The following is a 17,397-nucleotide window of genomic DNA, read 5'->3' as shown; positions in this document are numbered from 1 at the left end:
CATGACGTTATCCATTTTCAGTGACTTGCAACCAGTGTTGGGAAGGTTACTTTTAAAATGTATTCCACTACAGAATACTGAATACATGCCCCAAAATGTATTCTGTAACGTATTCCGTTACGTTACTCAATGAGAGTAACGTATTCTGAATACTTTGGAATACTTAATATATTATCATGCTGTTTACAACTACATGAATGTCCTATTGCTGTGATTTATTACTGTTACTGAAGGTCCGCGGCTCCGAAACGTAGTAAAGAGACCTCTGGCTAATACGTCGGGTTCGTGTCGGGCTGGTAGCCGAAAAATAGCTTTACTTTGTTGTCTGGTTCAACTTTGCTTGCGGGAGACAGAGAGAGGCGTTGAAAGGCTTCTCCAACGGAACTTATTTTTTCCGGAGGAAAACACGAACACAGTGTACAGTTGAGTCTTAATAGCTTACTTACAGCTGGGCTCGTCAGGCACTCTTCTTGGCTGCTGTGGTTATTATTATATTTACATGCTTCCAGCTCCCGTTTTGCTCCGTGACAGCTCGGACTTTTCCTTTCTCTCCTCCCTCGCTCACAGACACATAACGGGTATGGTAGTCCATTCTCCCTGCAGCACGGACTACACTGCCCATCAGGCTACATGCTTTAGGGCCATGCCTGTAGCATTCTGCCTTTAGCTTAGCACAACAACAACAACAAAAAAAGCGCTCTCTCACCCAGGAAACACGCGAGAGAGCGTCACCCTGTAACCATGGCAACCGTAACGCTGCCGCCTGGAACAACAGAACGTAGCTGTCAAACAAACCCAAACAGTCCTGACCCGCGAGAATATGAAACAGGGAAGTACCGCTGTGTATTCCATTTATTTCAACAAAGTAACTGTATTCTGAATACCACCTTTTTAAACGGTAACTGTAACGGAATACAGTTACTCATATTTCGTATTCTGAATACGTAACGGCGGTACATGTATTCCGTTACTCCCCAACACTGCTTGCAACACAAAGCCTCCTGGTGCAAAATACAGTGAAAAGTCCAAAAATCACGTCCTCCATTTGCAGATTGCACTTTATCTCTGAACTTTTTTTTACAACGCCTGCTTTCTTCCCGATCATTGAGGGCGCACCATCTGTAGCCAGGCTGACAGCGCGGGACCAGTCCACTCCGACCCTGTCCAGCGCGCCAACGAGTGCGGTGAAAATATCAGCTGCGGTCGTTGTATCTGTCATCGGTACTGTTAGGGTTTTGTATTGTTGATTGTCATTTATGCTTAGAAATATTTATGCCATATGCTTAGAAGTATATAATCGATTGTGTAGTGATAGGAGGTTTGATCCTTAGTAGTCTGCAGAGACACGTTGTGTGCATACGAGAGCACTCTGGGAGCATGGGAGAGGCCGTGCCTTGTCTTATTGTTTTATGGTATAGGAGGACACCTTCTCTGTATCTGGTTAAGCATAAGACCCTTATGTTTAGATGGACCGCTAGACTCCTGGCACCAGCTTTGGGGAGTCTTCAAGGGGTCACATCTTGACCCCACACATATACACACATAGACACACACACAAGGTATTCTTTGTTCACATGTATACCTATGTAAGATGTCATATGTTAATGAACCTATGCATATTCATGTAACCACAATAAAAGAGCAGTGTTACGGGAGAGCGGACGAGAGCAACTGGGGTCAAGCGAAGGAACGGCGCCTGTCCAGTTCTCTCCCGTGCACGTAAAACATAAAGAACGTTGCCTACTCGTGTCTTGCTTTGCTGTGTAATTACATTGTCTTCAACGTTCCAGCGAATCGGGTTAAGCTACAAACCTATCAGGTACCAACTCCACGAACTCCTCGGTGACGGTCAATGTGTCATCAACTCCGCGGATGAAAATTGCCAGTATTGCAACATCTGTAATGTCCGTGCCTTCATCAATTGCAACTGAAAACACAATAAATGACTTTATTTTTTGCTTCAACTGTCTGTCCAAATCCGCTGAAAGATCAGAAATCCTGTCGGTAACGGTGTTTCTTGTCAGGCTGATATTTGCACAGGCCTGGAGCTTTTCAGGGCACACAATCTCCGATGTCTTCATCATACATGTTTTTACAAATTCACCCTCACTAAATGGTTTTGAAGCTAGTGCAATTTCGTTAGCAATGAGGTAGCTAGCTTTCACTGCAGCGTCACTGATGTCTCGGCTGTGAGTAAACACAGACTGCTGTTTCTTCAGACCCGCCAACAGTTTATTCACCTTCTCTCTTCTCCGCTGTCCTTGAAAGTTGTCATATTTGTCGGCATGAAGACTCACATAGTGGCGACGGAGGTTATATTCCTTCAGCACTGCAACATGCTGGGAACACACCAAACATACAGCTACCGACAAACCTTACTGGACATAAAAGACGGACTTTCTCATCACTTTCCGGAGTTCAAGTTTTGCAACACGGACCCTCCGTTTGCAGACCCCCCATTCATCTCACCTGAGACGCCTTTGTTCTGGGCCCGTGGAGGCCGCAAACGCCGACGCAGAGGGAGAAGATCTGGCGTTCTGGTTCGACTGAGACGGCGCACTAACAGACCACCGTTACCCAGCTTATTACTGGCTAATGTGCAGTCTCTGGAGAACAAGCTGTGCGAGCTTCGGGCACGGATCTCATTCCAGCGAGAGATGCGGGACTGCTGCGTGATCTGCCTCACAGAAACCTGGCTATCGGACAAGGTACCGGACTCCGCAGTTCAACTGCCGGGGTTCTCTGTGCACCGCGCGGACAGGTCACAGGAGCTTACTGGGAAAAGCAGAGGCGGTGGTGTGTGTTTCATGATCAACAACAGCTGGTGTGATTATGCGAACGTGCACCGGTCAAATCCTTCTGCTCACCGGACCTGGAGTACCTGATGGTTAAGTGCCGCCATTCTGGCTACCGAGGGAATTTACAGCAGTGATTATTACGGCTGTTTACATTCCCCCACAAGCCGACACTGACCGAGCACTCAGGGAACTGTACAGCGCGATCAGCAGTGAGGAAACCGCACACCCAGAGGCGGCGTTTATCACGACCGGGGACTTTAATAAGGGTAACCTGAAGAAAGTCTCACCAAAACTCCACCAACACATCCATTTCAACACTGTGGAGACCGGCTTCTTGACCACTGCTACACCTCTTTCCGGGATGCGTACAAAGCCCTCCCCGCGCCCCATTCGCCAATCAGATCACCGCTCCATCCTGCTCCTGCCCGCCTACAGGCAGAAGCTGAAACAGGAAGCTCCAACCCTGAGGGCGGTGCATCGTTGGTCGGACCAATCGGAGTCTACGCTGCGGGACTGTTTTGATCACGCGGACTGGGAAATGTTTCACGTGGCTGCTAAAGACATCGATGAATACACAGACTCAGTCTGTGGATTTATCAGAAAATGCGTGGAAGATGTCGTCCCATCCAGAACAGTTAAATCCTTCCCAAATCAAAAACCCTGGATTAACGGAGATGTTCGCGACGGCGCTAGCGGCACGGAGCACCGCTTTTGCCTCCGCGAACACATCGGACTACAAACACGCACATTACCAACTCCGAAGACGATCAAAGCAGCCAAACGTGAGTACAGGGACAGGGTGGAGCAACAGTTTGACAACCCTCGGAGTATGTGGCAGGGACTAAACACGATCACAGACTTTAGAGGAAAACCAGCACACCGCAGACCACGGCCTCTCTGTGTGAGGATCTAAACGTATTCTACGCTAGATTCGACACAGCGAACACCAGGAGACCGGACAGTGTGCGCACCGCGGATGACGCCAGTGCGCACACTGTGTCTGAGGAGGATGTGCGGAGGTACTTCAGGAGAGTGAACCCACGCAGCTACTGGTCCGGACGGGATTCCCGGCCGCGTCCTCAAGTCATGCGCGCTCAGCTGGCTGGAGTGTTTACACACATCTTCAACCTTTCCTCTCTCTGTCTGTAGTCCCAGCCTGCTTCAAAATGGCCACCATCGTCCCTGTACCCAAATCCTCCATCATCTCATCATTGAACGACTGGCGACCTGTAGCCCTGACCCCATCGTGAGCAAATGCTTCGAGAAGCTGGTCAGGGACTTCATCTGCTCCGCACTACCCGACTCACTGGACCCTCTACAGTTCGCATACCGCCACAACAGGTCCACTGATGATGCCATAGCCCTGACACTCCATGCTGCCCTGTCACACCTGGAGAAGAGAGACACGTATGTGAGAATGCTGTTTGTAGATTACAGCTCAGCATTCAACACCATCGCTCCTCGAAGCTGGACAGGAAACTGCAGGATCTAGGACTGAGCAGCTCCTCTGCAGCTGGATCCTTAACTTCCTGTCTGACAGACGCCAAGTGGTCAGACTGGGCAGCACCACCTCATCCCCATCACACTGAACACTGGTGCTCCACAGGGGTGTGTACTGAGCCCTCTCCTGTACTCACTCTACACCTACGACTGCACGGCCACTGACAACTCCAACATCATTGTGAAGTTTGCGGGACGACACTACAGTGGTGGGTCTTATCACCAACGGTGATGAGACGGCCTACAGGGAGGAGGTCAGCGCCTGACCCACTGGTGTCAAGACAACCATCTCACCCTCAACGTCGCAAAGACAAAGGAGTTGATAGTGGACTTCCGGAGGTGCAGAGGAGTACACACCCCATCACCATCAACGGCGCCGCTGTGGAGAGAGTGAGCAGCTTCCGCTTCCTTGGTGTACATCTGGCTGAGGATCTTACGTGGTCAGTACACATAAACAAGACAGTGAAGAAGGCGCAGCAGCGCCTCTTCTTTCTCAGGAGACTGAAAAGATTCGGCATGAGCCCCGCATCCTCAGGACCTTCTATCGCTGTGCCATTGAGAGCATCCTCACTGGATGCATCACCACCTGGTATGGCAACACCACCGCTTACAACCGCAAAGCTCTCCAGAGAGTAGTGCGGTGTGCTGAACGGATAATTGGAGGTGAGCTTCCTCCTCCAAGACATCTACAGGAAGCGGTGCCTGAGGAAAGCGGGAGGATCATCAAGGACTCCAGTCACCCCAGCCATAAACTGTTCAGACTACTTCCATCAGGAAGGAGGTTCTGCAGCATCCGGTCCCGAACCAGCAGACTGAGAGACAGCTTTTTCCACCAGGCCATCAGACTGCTGAACACGTCATAGACACCTCACCCTCACTACTGGAACTTCAACATTATGCACTCCACACTGTACATTAATGCCACTGTTTTGCACATACCTACCTCTGTATATTTTATATTTTATATATCTTATTTTATTGTTTACTCTATTTCATTTGTAAAACATGTATATACACACTCACACACACACACACACACACACACACGTAGAAAAACATATTTAGTACACACATTCAGTAATGTATATACCTTTATATATGGTACATATATTTATTACTTTTAGATTAACCATTTTTATATATTTTGCTTGTTGCACGTTATTGTATTTTGCACAACTCTGTTGCTTGTGAAGCTTGCACACAAGAATTTCACTCGCATGTACTGTACCAGTGTACCTGCACATGTGACGTGACAATAAAGGTGATTTGATTTGATTTGATTTGATTTCCCATTCACTTCCGTGAATAAATAGGAGGATGACCATTTTTCTTGGAACACTCTGCACTCACTTTTCTCTTTTTTGACAGAGACATATTGGAGCAATGAGGGTGCCAAAGCACATCAGGTTTAAATTTCGCGGGCAAAACAAAGTAGCTCACAATTGCTATTGCGCCATCCAATGGACACAATTAGAACAGCAGTTTCTTTATTGAAAAACTGCTGCTCATTTTTATACTTTACAAAATCATCTCACGGGCCGGATTAAACCAGTTTGCGGGCCTGATCCGGCCCGTGGGCCGTACGTTTGACACCCCTGATCTAACACAACCTGGTTAATCAGCAAGCATCCAGTGAGTTTTCTGTTTGACAGCATTTTAATTTTCAGCTGTGTGAAAATTAATATACAACTTTTATTTTCCCCTCTGGGGTCCAAGTTATAATTGGCCACTTTTGACTACTTTTGATTTTACCTCTATAGCTCACATTTAAAAACTATTTACCTTGCCTTGTTTGTTTATATGGAGTATACACATATCAAGTATACTGTATTAGCACAATTGATCTAAATTCAGACAAAAAAAAGTTCTATTTTTTACTGTAAAAACCACAAAAATAACTTGAAACGTAAATAGAATTTTTAAGTTAAAAAAAAATATGCACCATTTGTAAACTGTTTACCTAAAAATGCAGCCCAGGCCTCAGACATTTTTTATATAACCATTTCAGACTATTTACAGAACAATCAGGTGTTCTGCATCAAATAAGAAGGCACACAAATTATTTGTGCCACTCAAAAAAAAGAGTTTCTGTTCACTATAAGACAGAGGAGGACATCATGGGTCTGAACCCTGCAGGTCTACACAGCAGGTGTATCACTTCTCCTGTTTTCCACCTGGAGACAGTGTTTACCAGCCCTTTCTCACTCTCGAGGTGTAACACCCTTACGATATAGAGAGAATGTACAGAGAGATGGCCACAGGAAGGAATGATTTCCTGTGTCGGTCAGTGGTGCTTCTTGGTAATCTCAATCTCTCACTGAACGTGCTCCTGTGACTAGCCAGCGTGTCATGGCATGGGTGGGAGGAATTATCCAACATTGTCTTTATCTTGGAAAACATTTGCCTCTCCCCACAACATTACTGGCCTTGCAGAGCAGTTTATTGGGTCTGTTGGCATTGTGATCCTCAACCTGCTGCCCCAGCATGCAACAGCATAGAGAATAGCACTGACCACAACATACTCATAGAAAATCGTGAGCATTGTCCGTCAGATGTTGAGTATTTAAAAGTAGAATGGGAGGCAGAGCCTTCAGTTTTCAGGCCCCTCTTCTGTGGAACCAGCTTCCAGTTTGGATTCAGGAGACAGACACTATCTCTACTTTCAAGATTAGGCTTCAAACTTTCCTTTTTGCTAAAGCATATAGTTAGGGCTGGACCAGGTGACCCTGAATCCTCCCTTAGTTATGCTGCAATAGACGTAGGCTGCCGGGGATTCCCATGATGCATTGAGTTTTTCCCTTCCAGTCACCTTTCTCACTCACTATGTGTTAACAGACCTCTCTGCATCGAATCATATCTGTTATTAATCTCTGTCTCTCTTCCACAGCATGTCTTTATCCTGTCTTCCTTCTCTCACCCCAACCGGTCGCAGCAGATGGCCCCGCCCCTCCTGGTTCTGCCGGAGGTTTCTTCCTGTTAAAAGGGAGTTTTTCCTTCCCACTGTCGCCAAAGTGCTTGTTCATAGGGAGTCATATGATTGTTGGGTTTTTCTCTGTATCTATTATTATAGGGTATACTTGAGGCAACATTTGTTGTGATTTGGTGCTGTATAAATAAAATTGAATTGAAATTGAATTTAATTAAATTGACCTCAGCTGCCTCAGAAAATAGAGACGACTCTGCCCCTTCCTGTAATGTGCAGTGGTGTTTTTAACCCAGTCCACTTTATTGTCTATGTGTACTCTGAGGTATGTATAGTCATCCACAATGTCAACGTTGACCCCCTAGATTGATACAGGGGTCAAGGGTTTCCTTGGCTTCCTAAAGTCCACAAGGCGGAGAGGACAGTCCCCTGTGGTGCCCCTGTGTTGCTGATCATATTGTCAGACACACAATGTGGGAGACGCACATATTGTGGTCTTCCTGTCAGGTAATCAACAATCCAGGACACCAGAGAAGCATCCACCTGCATCAACAATCAGCTGTTCTGCATTCAATAAGATGCCACACAAATTATTTGTGCCACTCCAAAGAAATAATTTTAATAATAATAATAACAATCCAGGACACAAGAGAAGCATCCACCTGCATCGCTGTTAGCTTATCACCCAGGAGGGTCGGCCTGATGGTGTTGAAAAGTCAAAAAATGTGACCCTCACAGTGCTTGCCGATGATGGCATCCTCAGCTCCAAGGCAGGGCTGGTAAGCAAACTGAAGGGGATCCTGCCGGGAAGTTATTAAAACTTTCCTTCAATCGTGGTTTTGTAGGTGCATGACATGCAGGTAGTGGACGTGCAAGCTGTGTACGATGTGGACGTACAGGCCCTGATGGTGTGTAGACCCTCCGGCTCGGGCAGAGCAAGTCCAGATAGCGCGCAGACCTCTGACTCAGGCGTGGCAGGATCAAGTGTGCCTGGGCCACACAGTACAACAACCTCTGGTTGAGACATGGCTGGGCCAGATTGTGCAATGACCTGTTGATGAGACATAGCTAGCAGAGGCTGTGCAGCGCTCGCAACAGGCTCTGGTTGCTCTGGTTGCTCTGGCTGGGGCTTCCAAGGTGCCAAGGTGGCTCCAGTCATTGGTACCACTTAGGCTCAGGTGGAGTTGGACCCACTGGCTTGGTAACTATAGCAGGTGGCAGCGTGGAGGCCATGGCAGGCGGCGTGGAGGCTGAAGGAGAATGGGCAGGCTTGACTGAACACCCAGCTGCCAAGGTAGGATACTGGACGGGCTCTCCTGAGACTTCAGCTGATGTGGAAGGATGCTGGACAGGCTCACCTGTGCTACAACCATTGTGTTGTGTTGTGTTGTGCGTAGTGCCAATGTGGGACAGTTTCCAATTTCATTGTACTATTGTACTAGGTATGACTGTGCAATGACAGTAAAGAGGTATCTTTTATGTCTTATACATTTTCACTGCTATGCAGATCACACCCAACTTAATCTGTCTATGAACCAGTCTCGGCAGATGACTGCCCTGGTAAAATGTACTTTTGTTGTTGTTGTTGTTGTTTTTTGTTTGTTTGTTTTTTACAGCATGATAAGCCTTGAGTCAAATGTTGCAACTGTTTAAGCCTTATTAAAATCATTTTGTGATATTATGAAAGGTAGATTGTGAAATATCCAAAGAGTTCTCAATTGTACATGCTAAATTGAAAGTTGAGTATTCCCATTCATGTTCCTGACTTGCTGCCAAACATTTTTGATAGGAGTTACTACTATTTACTTCAGTTCAGTTCAGTTTTAATTATATAGTGCCAAATCACAACAACAGTTGCCTCAAAGCGCTACTATTAAATTCAAAATTAACTAATGTTCTTTTTAAAATTAGACATTTTTTCTGATCTGCAAATCAGTGCATTCTGTACTTATATGCTTAGTATTGTGTAGTAGTTTTACTTAGTGTCACAACTCGGCTCACGGACGTGACAAGCAAGTGGGAGACCACACACTTTTAAAGGCTGTAAGATATTTTTAATGAAAATAAGGTGAAAAAACTTAAACATAATTTAAATGATATAACTCTGTCAGTGCGCCCCAGGGTGGCTGTGGCTACAATGTAGCTTGCCATCACCAGTGTGTGAATGTGTGTGTGAATGGGTGGATGACTGAATGTAGTGTAAAGCGCTTTGGGGTCCTTGGGGACTAGCAAAGCGCTATACAAATACAGGCCATTTACCATTTACCATAACAGCCACAACTGAAGCGCCAAATGAAGATGATAGGTGCCAGACAGAGAGAGACAGCCATGGTTCAGTCAAGGTGTCTTTATATACTGGGACTGGCCTTGTCAGGTGTGCTGCATCTATAATTGGGTCACCTCCACCTACTTGCAGGAAACAGGCAACAAAAAAACAAGAACACAAGACCAGCCCACTGGCTGTCACACTCTCCCCATAGAATGCGACTCTTACCCTGAGAGTCACAATTATTCACATTATGAATTGCAACTAGAAGTACATTTATATATTAACTCCATAAACATATGTACACACATGCAACCTCTTTTTCAACACCTTTCTGCATGCTCAAAGTCCTTAGATCTTCAACTCATCTCCAACCTCAGCAACCTTGGTACCTAGGACCAATTTAAGAGGAGGGAAAACAATACTGAAGAAGACATACTATAAGCATATGAAGGTGTAGCTACTGGTTACAAAGGCGCACTGGACAAAGCATCTGCCAAGACATTATCTTTGCCCTTAATGTGCTGAATGTACAAAGTGTAAGGCTGCAAGAAGACAGCCCACCGCATGAGCCTCTCATTCGGGTTCTGCAACGAATTCAAGAAAGTGAGAGGGTTATGGTCAGAAAATAACTCAATTGGCCAAGCAGAATCCAAATCGGAAATGCTGCAAGGCCAAAACTAATACCAAAGCTTCTTTTTCAATGACTGAATAATTCAGCTGATGGGAGTTGAACTCCTTGGATAAGAAGCTAACTGGATGTTCAATACCTTGCTTGTCAGGTTGGACTAAAACAGTACCTGCACAAATGTGGCTTGCCTCCACTTACAGCTTGAAGGGCTGATCCAGACAGGGTGCTAAGAGCATAGGTTCAGAGCACAATAAAGCTTTTACATCCCGAAAAGCTTGCTGACATGCTGCAGACCAAATGAACTTTACTTTGGCCTTCAACAAGTCAGTCAGAGGAGCGACCACTGTTGAGAAGTTTTGACAAAAACAACGATAATAACTGACCAGACCCAAAAATCTCACGAGTTCTTTTTTAGTGACTGGAACAGAGAACTCTTTGATGGCCAACACCTTCGCATCAACAGGCCTCACGTAACCTTGGCCCACAACCTTACTAAGATAGGTCACAACTGCTTTTGCACATTCACATTTCGCCAGGTTGATAGTGAGATTTCCCCCAACTAGCTGCTCAAACAAAGTGTGAATACAATCCAGATGATCCTCCCACTATACACCACCACGTCATCTAGGTAAACAGCACAGCCTTTCAGCCCATTAACAATATTCATGAGTCACTGAAATGTAGCTGGAGCATTTTGTAAACCAAAACCCATGACTGTATATGAATAAAGACCAGATGGCATGATAAAAGCAGATATTTCCTGAGCTCTGGGAGTTAGAGGCACCTGCCAATATCCCTTCAACAGATAAAACTTGCTCACATATTCTGCTGCACCAACTTGGTCAATACAGTCATCAATATGAGGCAAAGGATAAGAATCAGATTTGGTCACTGCATTTACTTTGCGAAAATCTATGCAACAACATGGTGATTTACCAGCTTTTTCAACCAACAAACATGGGGAAGCCCAGCTTGATGACGACAGCACTGCAATGTTGTTTTCCAACTTGTACTGAACTTCCTGATCAATTATTTTCCTCTTTTCCTCAGAGACTCTGTAGAACCTCTGCCGGATTGGTTTTGCATCACCCACATCACTATCATGCTCTATCAAAGTTGTTTTTGAAGGTGTGTCTCTAGACAAAGATGGATACCTTTTAATTAATGCAGACAGTTCTGCACGTTTGTCAGCAGGCAAATGGCCCAACAGCAAATCCAAGTTCTGAAGAGTTTCTGAATTCTTCAGATGACCAAGCAATAAAGGATCATCAGGTGCTGCCACATCCTACCCCCCACAAACTGACTGCGCCAGTATACAAGCAGTCAACGCTGGACTGGATGCGGAAGGAGAAATAAGAGAGCCTGACAAACCAACAGATAAAGGACAAATATGATATGGTTTTAACAAATTAACATGGCAAAGTTGATTTCTTTTCCTGCGATCTGGGGTAGCAATCAGGTAATTCTGTTCTGACAGTTTCTGTACCACGGTGTAAGGCCCAGCAAATCACGTCTGAAACGGTGACCCTGCAATCGGCAGCAAAGCCAAAACCTGGTCACCCTCACTAAACTGCTGCTTTTCATGAAAATAATTCATCCTGACCTGAACCTTCTTAAGGTTCTGTTTTGCCAACTGACCTGCCACATACAATCTGTGCCGAAAACCATTAACATAATCTATCAAGTTCACTGGTGGTTCACCTGATAACCACTTATCGCACAGCACTGTCAAGGGTCCCTGAACTTTGTGGCCAAAGACCAGGTCATTTGGGCTAAACCCAGTACTCTCCTGGCACACTTCTCGTGCTGCCAACAGAAGCCACGGAAAACCTTCCTTCCAGTTACTCTTCATTTCTGTGCAATAGGCACGCAACAAGGATTTCAGTGTTTGATGGAAGCGTTCTAAAACACCTTGGCTCTGTGGATGATAAGGAGAGGCTTTGTTATGTGTGATGTTCAACAGCTTGAGAACTTGTGCAAATAGATTTGACAAACAGTTTGATCCCTCGTCAATCTGAATAATCTTTGGAATGCCAAATATAGAAATAAACTGTGTCAAAGCCTTCACCACAGACTTGGCTGAGATGGATATGCAACAGGATAACGCGTAACCTGGCACATCACAGTCAAAAGATACTCTGAACCAGATTTTGATCTCGGAAGAGGGCCCACGCAGTCAATGATCAAATTCTCAAATGGCTTACTCACAGCAGGGATGGGACAAAGTGGAGCAGGTTTAATAGACTGATTTGGCTTACCTACAATTTGGCAAGTATGGCAGGTCTTAATGTAAGCTGAAACATCACGCTTAGGATGTGGCCAAAAGAATGGTAAATGGTAACACCTCGTCACGGAATTTAGTTGGAACCACAATCTGGACAACTGAACTTCCAACACAGTCCAGCCCTTGCGGACTCCACTTACGGACTAGTACATCCTTCTGCAGAAAATAACCAGAGGCCGCACTTCTAGCGTCATCACTAGGTTGCACCTTGTGAAACAGCTCAGTCAGCGAAGCATCAGCACGCTGCGCTTGAATTAACTCTTGCTGGGAAATTGACAAATATTCAGGAATATTCAAATCTGATTCAACCTGACACTCTTCTGCTTGAGTTACAGGCTCAGCATCGCTTCTAGCTGTAGCCCTTGTAACAGCACAAGCTGCAAAGTCCGAAAAACCCCGCTGACACTCATGGGACTCATTGAGAACTCCAGATTTAACAGGCAAAGAACTGTCAGCCCAGACTCGACTTCCAGCCAAATCATTGCCCAAAATCACATGTACGCCCTCAAATGGCAAGGACGAACAGGACGAACACCAATGCAGATATCATCATCCAGAAAACTGCATGACAGCCTGACTTTATGCAATGGGGCACAGATAGTGGTTAAACCCATGCCTTGAACAATACACACTCACCAGTATCAGTAATCTGTGAAAAAGGTAACACGGAAGCTAAGATAAAAGAATCCTTCGCTCCCGTGTCACGCAAAATCTTTACAGGAACTTTATGAACATCACCTGGGAGTGATACAAACCCATCTGACACAAAATCCTCAAACCCCGAATGTCTCTCTGAGTCAGATTTAGTCAAAACTAGGGTTTCCTGAGAGACTACTGAAATTTCCCGTGCAGGAATGGTAAGAGCCACAGGCTTAACCTGCTTACTTGTACCCGCCAACTTGCTTTTCAACAAGGGACATTTTGTTTTCCAGTGTCCATTGCCATGGCAATAGTTGCAAGCGTGACCATAACTACTGGACTTCACTCCACCATTGGCCTTCGCAGAAACCGATGACATAAACTTTAAACTGCTCCAATTCCATTAACTCACACAGATCCTGGAAAGCAGTCACTCCCAAGGCAGAGCACCATCTGTTGAAGTGTTTAGTTAATTCCCTCGCGAATTCTAGATGCGACTGCTTATCAGACTTTCTCCATGATCTGAAACGTTGACAGTAAGCTTCTGGTACCAACTCATAGGCTTTCAGAACTGCATCTTTAACAGTAGCAAAACTCTGACAATCAGCTGCACTGAGCGCTGAATAAGCATCCTGAGCCTTTCCAGTCAAAACAGACTGTAACATAATTACACAGTCAGCTTCTGGCCATCCTCTCAATTTGGCAACGCGTTAAAAAAGGGCGAAAAAGGCATCTAGTTCTCTTTCATTAAAATTTCAGCACCAAACACAAATTATGCACAATATCAAAAGCTTCACGTCCTTGTGGAGAAAACTCTTCAGCCTCAACACCACCTGGTAACTTGCCTGCCTTGATCAGGTGTAGCCGATACTGCTCTAGTTCCATTTCTAAAGAATGGCTCAGACGTTCTTTTTCAATGTTCAACTTGTCTCTTTCCATTTATAAGAGCAACAACTCCTTTTGCTGCTCAAAAGACAAGGCAAACGTAGTCGAGACCACAGATTGATCAACATCAGCAACTAAAGTCTGCATTTTACCTGGCAACACCTCTTTCTGTACTAATGCAGCCTTTAACACTTCTTTAATATCATCTTTCAACCGTTTATCTCCAATATCAACATCATATTGCTCAACAAGTTTCAATAGTTGTTCTTTGGTACAGCTATTCAAGAGTTCCTCTGATGGAGACTGAACAAAAGCATCAACTCTAGCCATAACAGCAAAGTATTGATCCTTGACATGCAATTGAAATCAGCACTTTGCCACTAACTGCCTAACCCCAAAACTACAAAACTTAAGCCTAGTCTTCATGCAGTTACTTACAGTGGGCACTTAAAAGCACCAGAAAGAGAAAGGCAACTGCACAAATAGCGACCCCCTCAATTCTAGGGACATGCTCCCGAGACAACTGCTCTAACCATTTTCACTGCAACAGAAAGTCCATGAATGATTCTCAAAAGAGAAACACTCCTTCAACCTATCAGGGAAAGCACTGATTTTAAGTTAAGCATATTCAATAATCAAGCCTGCTCATGCTCTCCAAAGTTTACACAAAACAGAACATCAACACTTGCTCCACTAAACTTACAAACAGAATTTTATTTTATAGAAAAACATCAGTGTTAAATTAAACTGCCTCCATTTAATCTTCCTAAACAATGTGGCCTCCCAAAAACAATACACAGCAAACTCAAAACATCAAATCACCACAAAAAAACAAACTTATCAGCAATTAACTCAACAAGCAATTAACTCCAAAATTTTAGGAACTGGGGTTTTGAAAAGTGGTAGTAAGGTAATTCAGAACCACCCTAACAAAAATGTAAAGCTGTATAACACATGCATTATTACCTTACACTACATGTGAGAAGAAGGATTACATCAGCGGTTAATGAGCTGGTAAATTTGCTGACGTGTTGCATCTTGTGAAGAGGCTTCTATGACACACATTATAAATTGTAAGTGAGTTCAAGGAAACACTGCAGAACAGCTCTGCCCACATCACAACAAATACTAACAATAAGATGCTAACTCTCTGCACAGATTAACTGTACTTGCATTCTGTTTTGTGTTTCTTATAAATACTGGGCATTGTACTTTTGTATTTCAGTGATTTTAACAGCTTAATATTTCAGGTCTTACATTTTCTCTTCAATGACAAGCACATCACAGACTCTCACTAACATCACTGTCCAGGCTCCTGGGTTACTAGAACGAGTCATGATTTCTACTCTGACAACACTTCCGACCTGTGTGTTTCTCTTTATCAATAGCATCATGTTGTTCACTCTGAGGAGTAAACCTGTGTTTCGTGAGACCTGCCGTTACATTCTTCTTTATAACCTCCTTTTTGCAGACACTGTGCAGCTGGCACAGAGTCAGATTCATTTTCTTCTTGCAGTTCTTAGAATAAGAATTTCATATCCTGTATGTGCCTTTCTTGTGGGCTTCACTCAGCTCACAGCTGTGATCTCTCCTCTCACACTGGTTGTGATGCCTCTTGAGAGATATGTTGCTGTGTGCTACCCACTGAGGCATGGGACCATCATCACCATCAGAAACACAGGGGCAGCTATCATTGTGATTTGGGCCATCAGTTTTTTGAATATTATTATTCGCACTCTGTTGTTTTTAGCACTATTTGAAGAGCTGGGTGATTTAGAGGTGAAAGACTTTTGTGGTGACATAGCTATTCTGCTCGGGTCAAAGTCTGATCATTTTGACAAAGCTTTCACTTGTATTGTGTTTGTGGCTGCTGGTGTGGCAGTCATTTTCTCTTACATTGGTGTGATCGTAGCAGCCAGGTCAGCCTCCACAGACAAAGCCTTAGCCATTAAAGCTCGTAACACACTGCTCTTGAATCTCTTCCAGCTGATCCTCAGCCTCTCCTCAACCATTTACAACCCATTGCTTGTGCCTCTTTTAATGATTGTTACAAGGATAGTACTTGTTCGCATTCAGAATGCTTTTTATCTGTTTTTTATTATCTTACCCAGGTGTCTGACTTCTCTCATCTATGGACTAAGAGATCAGACTATCAGACCTGTCCTCATATATCATCTATGCTGTCAATTGAAATGCCCAGTGGTAGAAGACAAGGGTTGACATGTTTAGCTTGGATGGAGGCCTTTGTTGGTCTGCATATTTGGGTCTTGTGATTTAAAGCAACATTTTTCATTTTTTCAAACAACAAATGAACAATAGGTATTATTGTTCAACGAAGCATACATAGCTGTAGCCACATTTTCCAAGTCTGCTTGAGGTGCTTACCTAATGTTTATATTTTTGTACTCCACTTCCTGTCTCCAGAACCTCCAGTCAAATATTTTGTATAAACTCTTTGTTTATACCACTGTGGGAGCCAGTTTTGAGACAATTTTACATGAGGTTCACTAAGATACTCATCATAAATACAACCTTAATGATTAAGTTGATGTCTATTTGTTATACCAGAAAGATTTCTCGGTGGATCGCAAACGGTGAAGTTCCATTGTTTGAAATTTACCACACAGCAGTTTTATGTGAGAGATGTATTGTTGTGTTATTAATGAATATTTAATTATTAATCTGTTGCCTTGTTGTTATGCACCTTTTACTGTTACTTGCTGCTGAAAAATACGCAGTCATCTGTCCGCCGGCTGAAGATTAGCCCGTATTGAGGCACGTGGCAGAACAATGATCCCAAGCAAGCAGCAAATATCCAACAGAATGTATGAAAAGGAAAGATTCAAAAAGTTGCTATGACCCATCCAAGGTCTAGACCTCAACCTGACTTAATTGAGATGGTATGTGTAACTGAAAGCCCACAAACCTCAATGAAGTGAAGCAATGCTGTAAAGACCATCAGGCCAAGATATTTTGCGAGATGCTTTAAACAAGTTATTGAATTTGTTTTGCTCACTCTAAATTCAATTCCTGATCATAAAAACATTTTAATACTTTATCACGATACTTAAAGGGAACTATTATTTAAACAACTTGAATTCTAACACAATGTGAGCCCTGTGGAAGTCAAATAAGTACAGTACTGTTCTGAAAATACCCATGGCTGTGCTTCTAGCTAGTTCACTAGGCCACACTTGGTCAGACAGCTTAATCAAAGTAGCATCAGCACACTGTTCCTGAATAAGCTCTTGTTGAGAAACTGAGAGATAATTAAGAACATTTAAATCAAATTCTAACTGACACTCTTCAGTTCTGTTTTAAACGATGAATCTACACTGTTCATAGCCATAGCCCTTGTTAGTGCACAAGCTATATAGACATTACAGTAAAAAACATTCTCCACTTAACATTAACCTTTGTAGACTCAGATGAGGAAAAATTTGCCAGAACAAAATCTTCAGCAGTAATTCT

At 44.1% G+C, this 17,397-nt stretch overlaps 1 protein-coding gene across 1 annotated transcript; it reads left to right on the top strand.

Annotated features, from left to right (window-relative positions):
- The first annotated feature begins 15,195 nt into the window (after positions 1–15,195).
- Positions 15,196–16,146, top strand: LOC116335500 (odorant receptor 131-2-like). The gene has a single exon (XM_031759204.1). It carries the CDS (start codon positions 15,196–15,198, stop codon positions 16,144–16,146), a length of 951 nt encoding a protein of 316 aa, XP_031615064.1.
- Positions 16,147–17,397: the final 1,251 nt, after the last annotated feature.

This window comes from Oreochromis aureus, linkage group 10 (genome assembly GCF_013358895.1).
Source record: "Oreochromis aureus strain Israel breed Guangdong linkage group 10, ZZ_aureus, whole genome shotgun sequence".
Taxonomy (NCBI): Eukaryota; Metazoa; Chordata; class Actinopteri; order Cichliformes; family Cichlidae; genus Oreochromis; species Oreochromis aureus.
Note: the sequence above shows the minus strand (reverse complement) of the source record. Positions and strands in the feature narration are given on the sequence as shown.